The sequence below is a fragment of the Hirsutella rhossiliensis genome (assembly GCF_020360975.1).
Source record: "Hirsutella rhossiliensis strain HR02 chromosome Unknown scaffold00001, whole genome shotgun sequence".
Lineage (NCBI taxonomy): Eukaryota > Fungi > Ascomycota > Sordariomycetes > Hypocreales > Ophiocordycipitaceae > Hirsutella > Hirsutella rhossiliensis.
The window spans coordinates 4,388,516-4,405,581 of NW_025408667.1; the positions used below are offsets into that span (position 1 = coordinate 4,388,516).

General features: G+C 58.8%; 5 protein-coding genes across 5 annotated transcripts; 3 read left to right on the forward strand and 2 right to left on the reverse strand.

The window, feature by feature from the left end:
- Positions 1-580: 580 nt before the first annotated feature.
- On the reverse strand, positions 581-3,604 carry HRG_00574 (peptidase m16C associated domain-containing protein; the record flags this gene model as incomplete). Its single annotated transcript, XM_044859045.1, has 2 exons — positions 581-1,367; positions 1,434-3,604. The coding sequence occupies 2 exons, from the start codon at positions 3,602-3,604 to the stop codon at positions 581-583; spliced, it is 2,958 nt and encodes a 985-aa protein (XP_044725445.1).
- Positions 3,605-4,433: 829 nt separating this feature from the next.
- Positions 4,434-6,061, forward strand: HRG_00575 (myosin-like coiled-coil protein; the record flags this gene model as incomplete). Its single annotated transcript, XM_044859046.1, has 6 exons — positions 4,434-4,626; positions 4,730-5,001; positions 5,063-5,211; positions 5,264-5,507; positions 5,576-5,814; positions 5,875-6,061. The coding sequence occupies 6 exons, from the start codon at positions 4,434-4,436 to the stop codon at positions 6,059-6,061; spliced, it is 1,284 nt and encodes a 427-aa protein (XP_044725446.1).
- An 814-nt stretch (positions 6,062-6,875) lies between these two features.
- On the forward strand, positions 6,876-8,420 carry HRG_00576 (peptidase family m48 domain-containing protein; the record flags this gene model as incomplete). Its single annotated transcript, XM_044859047.1, has 3 exons — positions 6,876-6,890; positions 7,000-7,929; positions 7,995-8,420. The coding sequence occupies 3 exons, from the start codon at positions 6,876-6,878 to the stop codon at positions 8,418-8,420; spliced, it is 1,371 nt and encodes a 456-aa protein (XP_044725447.1).
- Positions 8,421-8,739: 319 nt separating this feature from the next.
- Positions 8,740-12,110, reverse strand: HRG_00577 (peptidase m16 inactive domain-containing protein; the record flags this gene model as incomplete). Its single annotated transcript, XM_044859048.1, has 3 exons — positions 8,740-8,928; positions 9,065-11,279; positions 11,353-12,110. 3 exons carry the CDS (start codon positions 12,108-12,110, stop codon positions 8,740-8,742), a joined length of 3,162 nt encoding a protein of 1,053 aa, XP_044725448.1.
- A 1,395-nt stretch (positions 12,111-13,505) lies between these two features.
- Positions 13,506-16,370, forward strand: HRG_00578 (centromere/kinetochore zw10 domain-containing protein; the record flags this gene model as incomplete). Its single annotated transcript, XM_044859049.1, has 5 exons — positions 13,506-13,664; positions 13,721-14,039; positions 14,100-14,279; positions 14,379-15,552; positions 15,635-16,370. The coding sequence occupies 5 exons, from the start codon at positions 13,506-13,508 to the stop codon at positions 16,368-16,370; spliced, it is 2,568 nt and encodes an 855-aa protein (XP_044725449.1).
- Positions 16,371-17,066: the final 696 nt, after the last annotated feature.

Here is a 17,066-nt window from a genome sequence, read left to right on the forward strand (position 1 = left end):
CACCTCCCTTCCCTACGCATGTGCTCTGCTCTTTAGTCCGGGAATCCAATGCTCAGGGACTCCGGTTCTGATAGAACGACCGCGCTCCGCCCCCCTTCACCCTCTCTCGCTTGGTGGTTGTCCACCATGGCGCTTCCGCAGAAGTGAGGGACGGGTTTCGAGGGGGCAAACCGGCATTTGCTCTTGCGTCGCTCTGTGGTCTCTCTGCCATGGAGGCGGGCGGGCCGCGAGACGCCACCCTGGGCAGAGAGATGTATCGTATCTGAACGCGTTTTCCATCGGCCCTGTCCATGAGCTGTTGCTGCTCACCCCGAGGCCTCCCACGCCCGTGCCAGCCAATTCCGGCTATGCGCCTTTTTTTCTTCCACGTTGCTTCTCCTCGACATGAGTGACGAGTTGTCTGTACATGGCGCGACACAGGTGTTCGCCCCCGTCGCCTGTCTATACCCACATCTTCCTTGTATCGTACAGCTTGCAGTTCGTAGTTCGTACATCGAGGCGAGTCGTCGACTCCTCCCCTGTCCCTTTCGTCCCGTCGCCCTCAGCCGCCAGGCTGGGTAGCTCTCGCGCCGGATATCCGTCATTCGGTCGCAGCGCCATCCACGTTCATCTCCCGCTGCGTCCACGAGTCTTCGTCGACCCATGGCCGCTTCTCTCCCAGAAATGCGACTCGCTCCTTGCCCTTCTCCATCGCCTCCACAAGGTACTTTTGCGCCGCCTCCTTCACCTGCCCCTGCGTCACGTCCAGGAGCTGCTCCCTCTTCTTCTGCTTCATCTCCTCCGTCACACCCGACAGAAACTTGGACATACCTTCCTGGTTCACTGCCCTCGGCGCGTCCACGTTCTGGAACACCGAGATCTTGGCTTCCTCGAGGTCTCGTGCTGTCCACTCCTTGTCGACGGCCCAACGCCCTGCGTTGCGCATAATCTTGACCGTGTTCTGCGGGTTGGGGTCTCGGTACGAGTAGAAGCCGAACAGCCCGTCCATCGCCTTGCAGCTAGCACCCCCGCCGTAGGCCCCTCCCTTTTCGCGAATTTCGTGGTGCAGGTGCTTATGCGTCAGGAGCTGCGAGAGAATCTGCAGCGCCGCACTCTCAGGCGCTGTATACGGCACAGTGGGAACCGAGAGGCCACCGTAGTACACCTGATAGGGCAGGGGGAAGAACGTCTTGCGGTCCGTGGGCAATCGGATGGGAGCGTCGGTCCTTGTGCTGACGGCCCCCTTCGGCAGCTCTGCCACAAACCGCCGCAATGACTGGAGGTTATCCTGCGCGCTTTCGGATCCGCAAGTAATCGCCGTGCGCATGTCACCGCTCGCTAGCGCAAAGCGCTGGATACGCTTCAGCTTGCCAATAACGTCCTTGAGCCTGTCGGATTCGGGGCGCCCCGCGAGCCTTGTCACGAGCTTCACCTGAGCGAGCCCCGCGACTTGCTGCCTAAGCCAGGCGCTTCGCGTCAGCCCCGACTCTGCATAGCCCATTGCGAACCGGTGCCCAGACGATGCAATGTCGTTGATGACGCCGTCCGCAGAGGCCTGCAACAGCTGCCGTATCCTGGCGGGGGCTTCGGGGCTGTCAAAATCCGTCTCCTGCACCAGCCTGCGCAGGATGGCGAACATGTCTGGCACGTGTCGGTCCAGAGCCATGCCAGTGAAGATGATGCCTTCACTGGCCTGGTGAAAGTCTGCGGGCGACGGCGTGGAGTGGTACCCGACGGATACGCCACCCGTCTTGAGCTTGATGATATCTTCGAGCTGCTCCATTGTCATGGTCTTGGTGCCCAGTCGCATGATACTGTCGGTGAACAGCGGGATAAGCTCTCGCAGATCATCCGGGAGATTGTCCCACGTCTTGATGGCGCGGAAGTAGGTGAGACCGTTGGTCGGTGCTTCTCTCCACTGAATGGGGATTCCATCAACCGTTTCGTCTCGCATGACTACAGGTTCCTGGATGCGGGGGATATCCGCGACGTGGACGGTGGGGAGGCAGCTGAGGTCCTCTGTGTTGGTCCGGTTCTGCTCGATCAGGAGCGCCTGCTCCTGGTCCTCGAATTGCTTCTGAGCACTTTCTTTACCACCTGCCTTCTGCACCGCCTCTCTGATTTTGGCCGACAGCCGACCTCGCTCTTCTTCGGCCAACTCTTCCCCGTAGGTGGTGGATGGCGCCATTGTGAAAGTCAGCGTGTTATCGTTAAGGAGGTACTTGTCGACGAGCCCTTCGAGATACTTGCCCTGCACCAGTTTGGTCTTGAATGCGTGAATCGTGTCGTTCCAGGCCAGCGAGTCGAAAGGATCAGTGCCGTTGAACCACCGGGGTTTCAGCCTGTTGAGCATGGAGAAGCCGAAGTTGGCAGTCTTGTGCTTGAGTGAGAGTTCCAGTTGGTGCAAGGCGCCGTCGATCTTTGTCTTCTCGAACCCATTGTCCCGAACCTGACGCAATATCTCTCGGATGCGGCCCTTGAGCTTGGGTACGTCAGATTCCTGAACGCCAGTCAAGCCGATCGAGAAGATGCCGCGCTTGGCCGAGCTGTCGTATCCCGCGTTGGGGCTCCAGTCGGCACCCATGCCGGCCTCGACAAGACCTCGGTACAGGGGCGATCCGTACCCGTCCATGAGTAAAGAGGACAAGAGAGAGATGGAGAAGGACTCGAGAATATCAGTCGTTTCACCAGTGATCCAGGATACCGACGTCTTGAACTGGCGATCGGCATCGACCAGAGGGTCGAGCGGACCGTATAGGGTGACCTCGCTCGGCCCTCGGAGCCTAACGGGCTCGTGGACCTGCTTGTCAGCCTGTATCTTATCAAAGGCCTGAAGCCTGGCGTCTAGTTCGTGTAGGTGATCGGCAAGAGGCATGTCGCCATAGGTGAAGATTTTGGCGTTGGTCGGGTGATAGTGGTCGGCGTGAAACTTTCTGAGCTGGTCATACGTAAGGTCGGTGATCTTTTGGGGATCGCCACCAGAGTTGTTGATGTCGGGGAAGATGTGGTCGTGGAATCGGATATAGTAGAGATAGCCCGCATCAGACATCTGTCCCTTCATCTCGTTGTAGACGACGCCTTTAAAGACTAATTTCTTGCTCTCCTCGGTATGGCCCGCGGGGTTCTCAGGCCCGATTCGCCAGCCCTCCTGCGTGAAATCAGACGGCTTAAGCAGCGGGTGCAGCGTAGAGTCGAGGTAGACACACATGAGGTTCTTGAAGTCTTGGGCGTTGGTCGTGGCAAAGGGATAGAAGGTGTGGTCCGAGGCAGTAAAGGCGTTCATGAAGTTGGACAGCGTCCGAGGCAGCATCTTGAAGAAGGGGTCGCGGATCGGGTACTTTTTGCTCCCGCAGAGCGTCGTGTGCTCGAGAATGTGCGGCACGCCCGTGTCATCGGGCGGATTCGTCTTGAAGCCAATCGAGAAGACATTATTGCCATCCTCGCGAGCAATGTGTAAGTAGTCGGCGCCCGTCTTGTCATGCTGCAGGTGCAGCGCGGTCAGCTCCAGCTCGGGAACGTGCTTTGATCGGACAAGCGTGAAGCCGTGAAGCTTGTCGCCTGGCTTCGGATACAGCGAGAGCTCCGTGACGGCCTTGCGAGCCGCGTTTGCAGCGTTTCGAAGCATGGCGAGGAGATGGATGGGCGAGAGAGAGCGGAGGCAAGATGGGGGCAGAGCGTTAACACATTGGTCATGTGCGGATGGATGGACTAGAAATCCTTCGCGTCAGGGGGGACTAGAATGAGGCTCAGTGAAAGAGAGGGCCAAGGGGATGGAAATTTGACGAGATGCCGCGACGTGATAAAGCTCGGGGTCGATAATTTTCTGCTACATAGGTGACCTCGCCTGGAAGATGAGACGCTGAGTACGTACTCTTCGATTAGTCATGGCAAACCTCCGTGGAGACCCTGGCCGTCGGCTCGCTGCCAGGTGCGAATAGCGGGCTAACTGTCTGTGCGGGCAGTTTGCCGGTCCACGCCATAAAGAACTAACGCGCAGCTTTGTTTCCCCCAAGTTTGGAGGCCGAAAACTACTCCATGCAGCGCCTCGCCATCGTGCTATTGCAGCATCAGCATTCGACGAACAAGTCGCCAGACGCCTGAAGTCGTTTTGTCGCGCACCGGCCACTCGCTCCTGCAGCCGACTCTGCTCTGCGCCTCGGCGATATTTGTACCGGTATGCAAGGGCCCTTCGCCAAGGCCTCGTCAGGAATTTCACCATGATGACGATTCTAACCACGGTCCTCCAGGTCCCGCCGCCGTCTCATGCACTCGCCCCACGACCCTGCCTCCAAGGCTCGCCCGAGTACGACAAGAAGTAGCCGCCGCTACGTCACGGGGAGTCCTTGTTCTCGTCCGAGAGTTCCTCGGGTCGCATCTCTCGCAAACGCCGTGGACGCACCAACGTCCTAGCCCTGGATGCGACGGCCCGCAAGCGACAACGCAACTCTACAGAAATGCCTGCGAGCCAGGTAGAACCCGCATTGGCCAACGGTCATGACGGTCACGCACACCCGCCCCAGGTGGCAGGCAGGAAGGCTAAGGGGAAAAAGGCCATGGACTCGTCCGAGGCCTCCCGACTGCTGCAGGCCCGGATCTCGCAGCTCGAGCAGGACGCTGCTGGGGAAAAGGACCAGGAACTTGAAATCGGTGCGCAACCGTTCTCATTGCATATATTCCAGCCGTCCTCCTCTGCGTTTGGGATCAGGCCCCCGCAGCGAGACGAGTGCTAATGGGCGTGTCTCCCCTGCAGAACGCGAAGTCAAGAGGGCCAACCGCGACCTGATGCAACAAGTCGCCAAGATGGACGACATGCAAAAGATCGACCACCTGACCAAACGCTCCAGTGAGCTTCTGGCCGACATGCGGCGCCTGGAAAAGGAGAACCAGAAGAACAAGAAGCGCGGAGATACTCTCCAAAAGGAGCGCGACGCCAACCGGACCGAGCTGAGCAAAACCGTCGGGCTCAAGGAAAAGCTGGAAAAGCTGTGCCGAGAACTGCAAAGGGACAACAACAAGATGAAGGTGGGAATTCAATGCGTCAAGAAAGAATATCAAACGACAAGCTGACGCCGGCATCCCCTAGAATGAGAACAAGGAACATCAGACATCGCAGAAGCGCAACAGCATTGCCTGGGACGAAAAATATGCAAGCCTTCTGGCCAAGCTGGAGGGCTACCAGGAAGAAAAGGACACGCCGCGCAAGCAGGTGGTTGACATGGAGGTGGACGAACTGTAAGAGTGCATCGAGCAGAAGCATTGCATGGTGCTGACCCGAGCAACGCAGGTTTCGCGTCCGCTTCAAGTCATTCATCGAGCAGTACGAGCTGCGAGAGCTGCACTTCCACTCGCTCATGCGCACAAAAGAACTCGAAGTGCAGTATCATTTGTCCCGTTTCGAGCGCGAAAAGAAAAACGCCGAGGCCGAGGCAAATAAGGCACGCCATCTCCAGGCACAGGTGCAGGCCTTTACCAAGACAGAGACGGAGCTCAGAAACCAGCTCAATGTCTACGTAGACAAGTTCAAGCAGGTCAGTCGTCCCTGGAGCGACGCCCTTTCCGCCGCGTCGTGCAAAAGCTGATGTGGCATCTCGCACAGGTCGAGGACACGCTGAACAATAGCAATGACCTGTTTTTATCGTTCCGCAAGGAGATGGAAGACATGTCAAAAAAGGGCAAGCGCCTGGAGAAGGAGAATGAGGCGCTCAAGCGGCAAAAGGAGGCCACGGCGGCCAACATCATCCGCATGGCGGAAGAGCGCCAAGAATGGAAGAAGAAGCTGGACGCTGCAGACAAGAAGACGGAGAAGCTCATGAGCATCATCCAGCAGATGCAACAGCAAGGACGCAAGGTGCCGCCAGGGACGGCGAGCACCATAGAGGCCTGTTTCTCCAGCAGCCAGGGCGGAGCAGAAGGCGACGAGAGCGACTACTCTGACGACGGCGAGGATCTCAGCGAATTCGACGACGACACGGAAGAAGAGGCGCAGCCGACGGAGCAGCACGGGCGGCCCGTCACGTACGGGCCTGAGCGCCCACCGCCCCCACCGCAGCAGCCGCCGCAGCCGGCCACCAACGGGTACTAGGAGGCCCTCATGACGGTTGGAATCTCGGGCTTCAGCCCTCGCGTCGCGGCAGCACCATGGGATGGCACTGACAAAGCAGCAGTGCATCGCGCCCTGCTGGAGCTGGTGAGGCGCCAGCAGCAGGAGCCTGTCACCATGGGACGAGCTCATGGAGATTCTGAAGGAGCTGCATGCCAGGGGTTTCCCCCTGTTTGACAGCAGCGCCGCATCGCCGCAACAGGAAGAGGATCTGAGCGCGAGGCTCTATGCATGGTGCAGGTTGTTGCTGTCGTAACTTGGAAGGGGAAGGCTTGTTCGTTGCGGCTTCGTGAGAAGCGAGGTGAGACGGGACGCGACGAGGAGATTGGGAGAGGAGTGCGAGTACAACAAGAGGACTCAGCGTAGAGAGTTGGGGGAGAAAGGGGAGGCAGAGGCGGCTGTACGCCTGCTCCATTGTCGAGAGAGGGCTCTTGCTAGGTACTTTGCAGAAGCAGCTGCTTCTGCTGCACACCTCCAACACATCCATCCAAGTACTCGACTCCAGCAATCTATGCCGTCTCGTCGATGCCGCCTATCCAGGGTCGTGGCCATCCGTGCAAAGACTTTACACCGCCCTGTTAGGTAGTCTTAAGCAGCGCCATTAAATGCTCATGGGTCGATGGATGGTATGCGGCCTGTAGGTATCCTCGCTAGCATCTTGCGTGGTGAGATACCTCGGCCATATGTGTATGATTAGCTCAGCCGCAGACCAAGACAGGACACCTTTTCTCAGCTCACTTGATACTATTCCTCTCGACCTGCAACGTCGGGCAAACTCGCACTCGCCATCGCCAACATGGATTTCCTCCAGGTACGCCCTCTGCCTCCCCTCCCTCTACCCGCTCCGTCTCGAATGGTGCCGCGTCCGTGCGTCGTGCCTTTGCAAGCTCTTGCGTTGACCAGACATCCGTGTCCAACAGCGCCTCGCCCGCTTCCTTGACCGCCCCCTCTTCCCTTGGAAGAAACTCATCCTCGGCTTCTCCATCGGCCAGTACCTCTTCGAGTCCTTCCTCACCCTCCGCCAGTACCGCATCCTGCAGCAGCCCAAGCCGCCCGCCGTCCTCTCCAAGGAAATCTCCCAGGAAACCTTTGACAAGTCGCAGGCTTATGGCCGTGCCAAGGCCCGCTTCGAAATCGTCAGCGGCCTCTGGGCTCAGATTCAGAATGTCGCCTTTGTCCAGCTCGACGTCCTTCCCGCCATGTGGTCCTGGACCGGCTCTCTCTTGCTCAAGTGGGCCCCTGCTCGCTTCACGGGCGAAATCAGCCATTCCATCATCTTCGTCTTGACCTTCATCATCCTTCAGCAGCTGTTGAACTTGCCCACCCGCCTTTACAACACCTTTGTCCTCGAGGAGAGCTTCGGCTTCAACAAGCAGACTCCCAAGCTCTTCGTCACTGACATGATTAAGACCAACCTGCTGACCGCCGTCATCATGCCCCCCATCCTCGCCGCCTTCCTCAAGATCATCCAGAAGACGGGCACTCAGTTCGTCTTCTACCTTTGGATCTTTGCCGCCGGTCTGCAGCTCTTCACCACCACCGCCTATCCCATCTTCATCCAGCCTCTCTTCAACAAGCTTTCGCCCCTCGATGAGGGAGCGCTCAAGACAAAGGTCGAGGAACTCGCCGCCAGCCACAAGTTCCCCCTACAGGAGCTCTTCGTCATTGACGGCAGCAAACGCAGCGCCCACTCCAACGCCTACTTTTATGGTCTCCCCTGGAAGAAGCACATTGTCATCTACGATACGCTCATTGAGAAGATGGACACCTCGGAGATCATTGCCATCTTGGCCCACGAGCTGGGCCACTGGAAGCTCGGCCACACGACCCGCCTCTTTGGCATTGCCCAGGTAAGCAGTTGCCTCGTGTCTCCATCGCTGCCCTGTCCCATTACTTAAATTGAGTGCGTGCGCAGGCCCACCTCCTCTACGTATTCAGCCTCTTCTCCGTCTTCATCAACAACGCCTCCCTCTACTCGGCCTTTGGCTTCCGCGTCCAGCACCCCATCGTCATCGGCTTTATCCTCTTCTCCGACGCCCTGTCCCCCATGGACACTGTCATCAAGCTGCTCCTCAACATCCTCTCCCGCAAGTACGAGTTCGAGGCCGACGACTTTGCCAAGCGCCTCGGCTTCCGCGGCGAACTTGCCTCCTCCCTCATCAAGCTCCACGCCCAGAACCTCAGCACCATGGACGCCGACTGGATGTATGCCAGCTACCACTTCTCCCACCCCCACCTGTCGGAGCGCCTCAAGGCTCTCGACTGGAAGCCCAAGCAGGCCCTTACGAGCGAAAAGGACAAGGAGGGTGTTGTCAAGGCGAGCGGTCGCGAGGAGTTGTAGGGCGGGTCACAGCCAGTAGAAATCCAAGCCCGATATCTGGATTTGTGTAGACGCAGCAAGAATCTGGCACTCACGATATACGTGGTGTCAAACACCGCGTTGTACAACATGATTGTTACGGTTGGGATTCACTGGCCACTGCGTTACGCATGAACAGCGTGGTTGTGAAGGCCAGAGGGTTGAGCCTTGTCTGTCGCACGCGCATGCAGCACGTTCATGGTCGGCTTGCGTCCAGGCTTGCACGGCCATGCAGTTCTATTGCGAAATATCTAATCAGGGTTTTGCCCTCTGGCGCCTAGCATCAGAGGCCGAATCGTCTCTAGTCGTCCTGTGAATCGTCATCGTCATCAGATCCCCCCGACCCTTCCTCGTCTTCTTCGTCATCGTCGGCGTCGTCATCGTCGGCGTCGTCATCCTCGCCAGCTTCCAGTCCGTAGTCATCGTGGAAATGGTTCAGCTCGCGCGTCTGAACCTTGTAGCCCATACCCTTGAAGGCAGTTTCCATGCCCTGATAATTGACTGTCAGTACGAACAGGAGAAGAGAAGAGCGCGGTATATTGAGAGATGCACGAAAATGAAGAACACGGGAGGTTCAGGCGAGAGTTGCAAAAAGGGAAAGGCGGAAAGGGGGTTGGGGGGGTTACCTCAACCATGAGCTTAGCGCACGTAACCACGACGTTGCTCACGCCGGGCTGGAAGCAGGGCATGATGAAATCCCGCATCGCGGCCCTCATCTCATCCTCCGTCACGGCCCTGACGCGCCGCAGACAGTCCTTGTTCCAGTCCTTGGGCAGCCCGCGGACGACGCCCTGGATAAAGTTTTGCTGGGCGGCGCTGGGCATGGTGGCCTGCTCATCGGCGAGCATGACGACAATCTGGCTCATGGTTCCCTCTAGCAGGTGGCGGTCGATGGCGACGTCACCCTCGACAATCTTGCGGATGGCGTCACGCGAAGCGGCAATGGCCTTTGAGGCGTCGGGCGAGCGGTAAACGCGGTACGACAGGATGCCTGAGTCGACGTTGCGCGAGAAGAAGAACCCGTAGGCGAAGCCCGCGCCACGCACCGCGTTCCATAGCGGCCCCTCAACGGCCTCAAGGTAGCCGATGGCGACCATGATCGCGGGGAAGCGGGGGTCCAAGAGAGAGGTGATGCTGGGTGCCGAGCTGACCGAGTACGAGCTGTCGAGCGTCGTCATGGGGATCAGGACTGCGCCCACCGAGCCCGGTTTCCGTCCTTCGTCGTTGAGCAGGCTCACGAGCTTGGGGATGGGCACCATCTCATCCCGCGGGGTGAGACGCTCGGCGAGCGAGTCCCACGTGGTGATGGGATCCGCGAGGGTCTTGAGGTTCGCCGTGACCAGGAGGCGCATGTTTTGAAAGGTAAAGAGCGAGGACCGGACGGTGTTGAACCAGGATACGACCTTGTCCGGGTCGCTCTTGAGGAGCTTCTTGAGGCGCTTGAGATAGACGGCCCTGACGAGCACGCGCTTGGCCACGGACAAGGACGACTTCTCCATGTGGATGGCCGCGTCCACTTCGCCAGCCATGCCGCGCCCGTCACGCTTCGACTCGGGGATGTCGGCCAGGGCCTTGTTGACGGCGGCCCGCAGGCGTTGGGGGTCGAACACGGAGTCGAACATCATGGTGCGCAGCCAGCCGACCGCGGCGGCGTACTTGTCCGGTTCGGCCTGGAACTGGATCATGAACCCATCCGGGTCGCCCAAAGAGCGCGCCGAGCCGATGCCGTAGCCAATGCTGTCCCGCTCGAGCTCCATCACCACCTGCTCAAATTTGATCATCTCTCCGTCCCGCATAATGTGTGTGTTGAAGAGGTTGTCGCTGAAGATGGGCATCAACGGCTTGAGGTGGACGGGCACGTCCGAGGTGCCCACGTGGATCGTGATGTGCACAAAATTTGTCGGGACGTCCTCGAACTGGATGAAGAGCGGCAGTTTCCCGGCGGGCGCGGCCTCGATCAGCTTCTGGGCCGGCCCGTCACCAAGCCCAACGGATCGCGCGCGGCCGCAGCGCGCCGTATCCGACTCGATGAAGTGAATGGATTCGGTCCCGGGTACCGTCCAGCGGTCGATGACATCGGCCGGGATGGGAGCATCATTGTTCTTCTTGGCCTCGTCAAGGCGTGTTCCAAGCTTTTGCAAGCCGTCGGAGCCGAGCTCCTCCTTGCGCTTTGCTATGCGATCTGCCTCGTCCTTTTTCATCTTGGCTGCGAGCTCGAGCGAGGGCTTCCCAAGAAGGGAGACGTGGTGTGCGTCGGCAATCCACTTTCGCAGGAACTCGCGCCATTGATCGTCGGTCCACAGCTCCAAGGCGTTGTACTCGCTCAGTGTCTCGAGCTCCTTGAGCGTCGAGCCGTCGCGCCTGCCAAAGAGATAGTCGGTGATGATGTTGGTGGCGTAGAAGGATTCCGATGTCTCGGCATGAAACTTGACCTGACGCTTCTCTCGGCGAATGCACTCCCTCATGTAATCCATGTCCAGCGGGTTGGACGCGACCTCTTTGAGAAGTTCAAAGAGGCGCTTCTCCACGAACTCGAGCTTCTCGGTGGCGACGCCAGTCGGCTGGATCCAGATGACGGAATCGGGCCGAGAATCCCACCAGTGAGTGATGGAACTGGCCAATTCCTCGCGCTCTACAAGCACATTTTCGAGAATGGAGACGGAGGAGCCGCAGAGATACGTCAGGAGAACGTTGAGGGCCGAGGTGGCAATGAGATCGGTGCAGTTGGGTCCGAAGAAGCCAACCAGGATTTCGCCGACAGATTCGTCTTCTTCGGGAAACTCGGCGGTGGTGAGGACGGACTCTCGGAGTGCCGGGGGCTGAGAAGAATCGACCCATGGCCTGCGGTTGAAGGCTTGTTAGGAAATGGCGGCCCTCTGACGACGACAGGGATAGTAACAAGGATAGAGCATACCGCTTGAACGGGGCAGTCGGTGGAGGAATATCGTCCTTGATGCTCTCCTCGAACTGGTCCAGGATGCGTAGCAGGTCATCGTGGTTTGTCTCACCGACAATGACGAGGCAGAGGTTTCTGGGCTGGTACATGTCGCGGTGGAACTGGCGGATGCGTTCGGGAGTGAGGACGCGGAGAGCGTCGGTCCTGCCGCCGGTTTCGTAGCGGAAACCGACGTCTTCCGGGTACATGAGGCGGCGTGCCTTGATATCCATGATCTCGGAGCTGCGAAACTGGACGGCCTGCATCTCGGAGTAGACCACGCCAGCATCGTTGCCCTCGCCGTCGACGTGCCAGACCTCTGTGACGATGGCATCATCGGTGATGACGGGCAGGATGATGTGCTCGAGGTAGACGGGGAGGACCTGGGCAAAGCCGTCCCAGCCGGCAGTCTCGAGGGTGTAGGCAGTGTGGTCGGTGGCGGTCCAGGCATTGGTGGACGAGTAGGCGCGAGAGGAGAGCTTGTCGAGCAGGCCCTTGTATTGGTAGCTCCTGGAGCCCATGAAGACCAGGTGCTCGAGGGTGTGCGGCGCACCCGAGTCGTCGAAGATTTCAGTGGCGAGGGTAAAGTAACCATTGATCTTGGGGCCCTGGCGGTCAGCGACTACGACATGCATGCCACTGCGCTCCGAGGCATATTGGGTGATTGTGCAAGGAGCGTAGTCAGTTTTGAAGCTCTGGATCTTGCGAAACCGGGACTTGGGGGCGTCTGAAGGCATTATAGAGAGCAGAATGCCGCCCAGGGAGAGCTGAGGCGAGCTGGTCAGCGAGTCTTTGGTATTCGTCGGAAACAGATGGGAGGTTTCTGCGCCACTTGGCGCCCTAGATTTGCCGCGGTTGGAGAGTTGCTGGCGGTCTGAGGAGTTGCTGCATGTCATCATTCGAAGGGTGCCACTGACACCGAGGCCCGCAGCCGGCCATTGCAGGTCTTCGAGCAAGGCTCATGATTCTGCGCAGTGCGGCCAGCACAAGACGGTGCAGTAGAAGACTTTTCCTTTGACCATGTTGATCAAGGGCAGCAGTCCAGGGAGTTAAGCCAGGTGGGGGGGATCGAGACCATTCGGCAGCGAGAGAGAGACGCAGCAAGATGCAGGGAGTCTTTCTCCGTGCAATCCGCCGCGGTATTGTTTCGAAAATCGAACAGTCAAAGAAAATCGAAACGAGGCGCGGGCAAAACGGCTTGCAGCGAGACACAGGCTTGAAGCCGCCGACTTACCTCTCGAGACCGGTGTATGGCTTGGGAAGCGGACGAGAAGGAGAAGCAGAAGGGGCCAGAGGCTTTGGGGCCTTCTTGTCTGTCTGACCAAGCGTTTTGTTGCTACTGTTGTCAGGCAAAGAGGAGGGATGCGGTTGGCTGGCGACGACGATGATGAAGTTACCGGAGTTGGTATTTCGGTTGGATTGCACCTATCGATTGTCATTCTCCTGACCCACCGGGCCTCGTTAGGCCTCACCTCCACTCACTCTGCGCTGACGTGACCTACTGAAGCCTCGAGGGCTTTCAGCTGGGCGCCCCTAGCGGGTACCTACCTCTGTACTCCAGGGCACAAAGCGTGTAGGTACCTGTGCCTGTCCCGGCAGCGCTCGTGGAGGGGGAGCCTAAAGCCGTCATTGGCGCGCCAAACCCCGGGACCAGACCCGAGGCCCCGGCCCTGGTGCTCGTGGCTACCTGCTGTCAGTCTCACCTTTGTGCCAGGATCGCAGGCGAGTACGTCACTTACGAGCAGCTGCAGCCGGGCTTTGAGGTGAGCGACGTGCATCGCCAATCGCGTTACGTAAGATGACACACACAATCATCGAGCCTACCCTAGACCGCACTGACCGCCCTCGTGCATGCATGGTTGCACTTCAGCCAGCCATCGTCATCAGAGGAGTGAATAAAAGGACGGAGTCGACAGCTTCAGCTTGGCATGTCTCGGTCGTCAGCCCGCACCTTGCAGCATCACGCACAACCATCATCTGCCGGTCAGCAGCGTCTTGGTTTGCCCAAAGCTTACCCAACGCTCTCACCGCCAACCGAAACCTGACACGCCGCCTTTTGCGCCCGCGTCGACAGCTACCTCGTCTCTCGCCTCCTCCACTGCGCCCGACCACCGACCGCCAGACCGCCAGCCATGGCGGCGGCCGTCGACTCGCGCCGCCTCAGCGACGCCCTCGTCTCCTTCTCACTCGACGGCCATTTCCCCGAAAACATCGCCGAGTTGCCGCCCGTCTCGGAAACGGACCTGGAGCCTGCCATCGGCGACCTGGCCACGACAAAAAACGAGCTCGAGGTACGGCGGCGCGTCCCCAGCTCCTTGGCCTCGTTCCTGCTCTTACCTCTCTGCAGGCCCAGATCCACACCATAAACCAAGAGACCAAGGACGATGTGAGCTCTTGGGTTAGAAACGCAAAGAGTCTTCAGGACGATATCATACGCTCAAAGACAATCGCAAACGACATTATACGCCAGGCCGAGGCGCCCCAAGTCTCGGGCGAGGCCATCCAAAATGCAGAGGCCAGAGCCGACTTTCTCTGCCGCGAGGTCCAATACAGTCAGCAGCTTCACAGTGTCCTCCAGAAGATACAAAATGTCGCCCGGCTGTTGGGCAACGTCGACAGGGCCAAGAATGAGCGTCGTGTCCTCGACTCGCTCCGACTCCTCGAACGTGAGTACTTGCCCGAAACCCACATGTCACGCCTGGACAATGCGCTTATGGACATCTCAGAGTCATGGACAGCACTTGACCAGGTTGGTGTAAGCAAGTCCTGCCGGGTAATGAGGCTCCTCGACCTGAGGTCTTTTGAGCTCAAAACCCATGTCCACGACACGCTCAACCACATTTGGAAGTCCCTGATTAGCGTGGATATGGATGCTGGGAAAATCGTCATCTATGATGCTCTTCATGGTAAGTTCTTGCATTCTTGGCCGCACTTCCGGTCGCTATGGATTCGAGTCGGTCGAGAAACGGAGAGAAACAAAAACGAATCGCTGATTGGGTCTGCAGAGGACAACATGACCCTCAACGATGCCGTCATTGGACTGAAAGCGTACAAGGAGACGGACGAGCGCATGGAGCAGCTTTGGCGCAACCTGGACGCTGCCATAGTATCTCCCCGCATGAATAACTCGGCATCCACCGTTCCAGCCGTCAAGGCCGAAGCCGATTCTCTTGAGCTCCACGGCCAAGCCGAAACCTCGGTCGACGCCCTCATCTCGGACCTGGAAAAAGTGCTCGTCTTCCTGGCCCACAAGCTGCCGCCGGACCTCCTTCGGTCCCTGTCCAGCATCATGATGGCCGAAGTCGTCCCCAGGCTGATCCAGCAGTGGCTCAATCCTGCCGTGCCGCCTTCTCTCACCGACATGGCAAGCTTCCAGAACATGATTCGACGCACCAATGGCCTAGGTGCGACTCTGGAGGAAAAAGGGTATACCGGGCTCGACGAGCTCATCGAATGGGCTTCCAAGGCCCATATGACATGGCTCAACAAGTGTAGAGAATCTGCTTTGGATACTGTCCGGACGCGGCTCACGAGAGGAATCGGCGAGTCGAAGCCGGTGGAGAAGGTTGAGAGGCACATGGTGTCCTTGACTGAGGGCAAGGAACTGGTTACGACGGGCGCCGGCGCGACTGCGGATATAAACGACTGGGGAGAGGGCTGGGGCGATGCCTGGGACGACGACGATGGCGACACACAGGACGCCACCGGCTCCGACCCCCGGACTGGGATCCCATCTGATCACACCAAAGGCGAGGACGATGGCGCCGATGCTTGGGGCTGGGGCGAAGACGATGACGCCAAAAAGCCGGCCGAGGAAACCAAGATTGCAGCGGGAGAGGAAGACGACAGCGCCGATGCTTGGGGCTGGGGCGACGAAGATGCCACCGCGGAACCGGCCGTCGAGGGGAACAAGGCCCGAGGCGCATCCGCCCAAGAACGGGGGCAGAAGACGCGAGAGCTCGTGCTTAAGGAGACGTACCACATCTCTTCCATGCCGGAGCCTGTCCTCGACCTCATTTTTGCCATCCTGGAAGACGGCGCGGCTCTGACCAAGGCGGGCAACGAGTACGATCTGGTTGCGGCGACCGCCCCGGGCCTCTTTAGCCTGCCGACATTTGCGTTGGCCCTATTCAGGGCCATCTCGCCGTATTACTACTCGCTGAACGTCGGCGGCAACATGTGAGCTTAAGCTTCGGATCGCCGTCATGCCCAACTTATACCACGGCGGGATGGAGTCGAGACTGACATAGTCCCGGTTTAGGTTTCTATACAACGACGCCATGTATATGGCCGAAAAGCTGGCCGATTTTTCATCTGCGTGGAAGCTGCGCGACGGCCTGACGCCGCGCGCGCTCAACATGCTGCGCCTAGACAGTGACATCAAGACGCTGCAAAACTTTGCGAACCGCAGCTACGGCAATGAGATGAACATTCAAAAGACGGTCCTGCAAGATCTCCTTGGAGGCTCGCAAAGCCTGATGCAGCAAGACGAGATGGAAGCGGCTGTCGAAGCGGGAACGGCCCGCATCAGGACAATGGCGGCCACCTGGGAGCCCATCTTGGCGCGGTCCGTCTGGTCCCAAGCCATCGGCTCTCTCGCTGACGCGTTGGCCACGCGGCTCATTGGCGATGTGCTCGATATGTCTGCCATTGGGCAGGAAGAGGCGTACAGCATTGCCAAGCTCATCGCGTCGGCGACGGAGCTGGACGACCTGTTCTTACCCAGCAAAATGGGAGCCGCGGCGGACCCCAGCGCCGACGAGGTGCCGACGACGGCGCAATACGCACCCCACTGGCTGCGGCTCAAGTATCTCGGCGAGGTGCTCCAGAGCAACCTCAATGAGGTCAGGTACCTGTGGTGCGACAGCGAGCTGAGCCTGTATTTCTCAGCTGAGGAGGTGATTGATCTCATCGGGGCCAGCTTTGAGGACAATGCCCGGACGAGAGAGACGATCAAGGAGATTCAGAGCAAGCCAGAGCCGTTGGTGGGACGTTAGAGGCGCCTGGGCGTGTCCGCTGCAGGCGGGGCTGGTTTCTTGAACAGTTGAAACCTCGATATTCCCAAATACTTCATCTCGTTCAACCTTTGCCCTCCCGGAATCTTCAAAGCGAATTACCGTACTGCCTGGCCTTGCTCAAACACGCTCGACGAAATGGCTCGGGCTGGAGACCCGATCTGGTTGGAATGCCGCTCATATCCGAAAGCGACGGCGACGATTGTCGAGGGCGGCGTTACCCCGAGGAGCGAACCTCATGGCTTGCTGGCGCCAGGTGGACTGCCATTATCACGTTTCCTCTTCCCTCAATCACATGTCGTCATCCGCTCCCCACCCACCACCCTTGTACGGAGATGCAGGAGCGTGTATGCAAGAAGATGCATGCAGAACAGCTCACGAGGACGATACACGAGGGGGTTGATATGGAGGGAGGGCGTTGGGGAGCGTCGGCCAAATGTAGGAGAAAATCATACACACTTTGCTGGCTCGCAATCCCAAGTGGGAAAGCTGGCGCGCATGGTCAGCAGCTGAGGTCTGTCGTGGTTTCTCTGCCATAGTTTTTCCCCGAAATATTCTATTCTTCTCCCTCCCTCTCTCTCGCCCGTCAGCACTATTCCTGCAACCCGAGGACCGAGGCCAGCAGCTCTGACGCCCCATACCGTGCAGCATCACAACTCGGCTTCACGCCAACCCGAG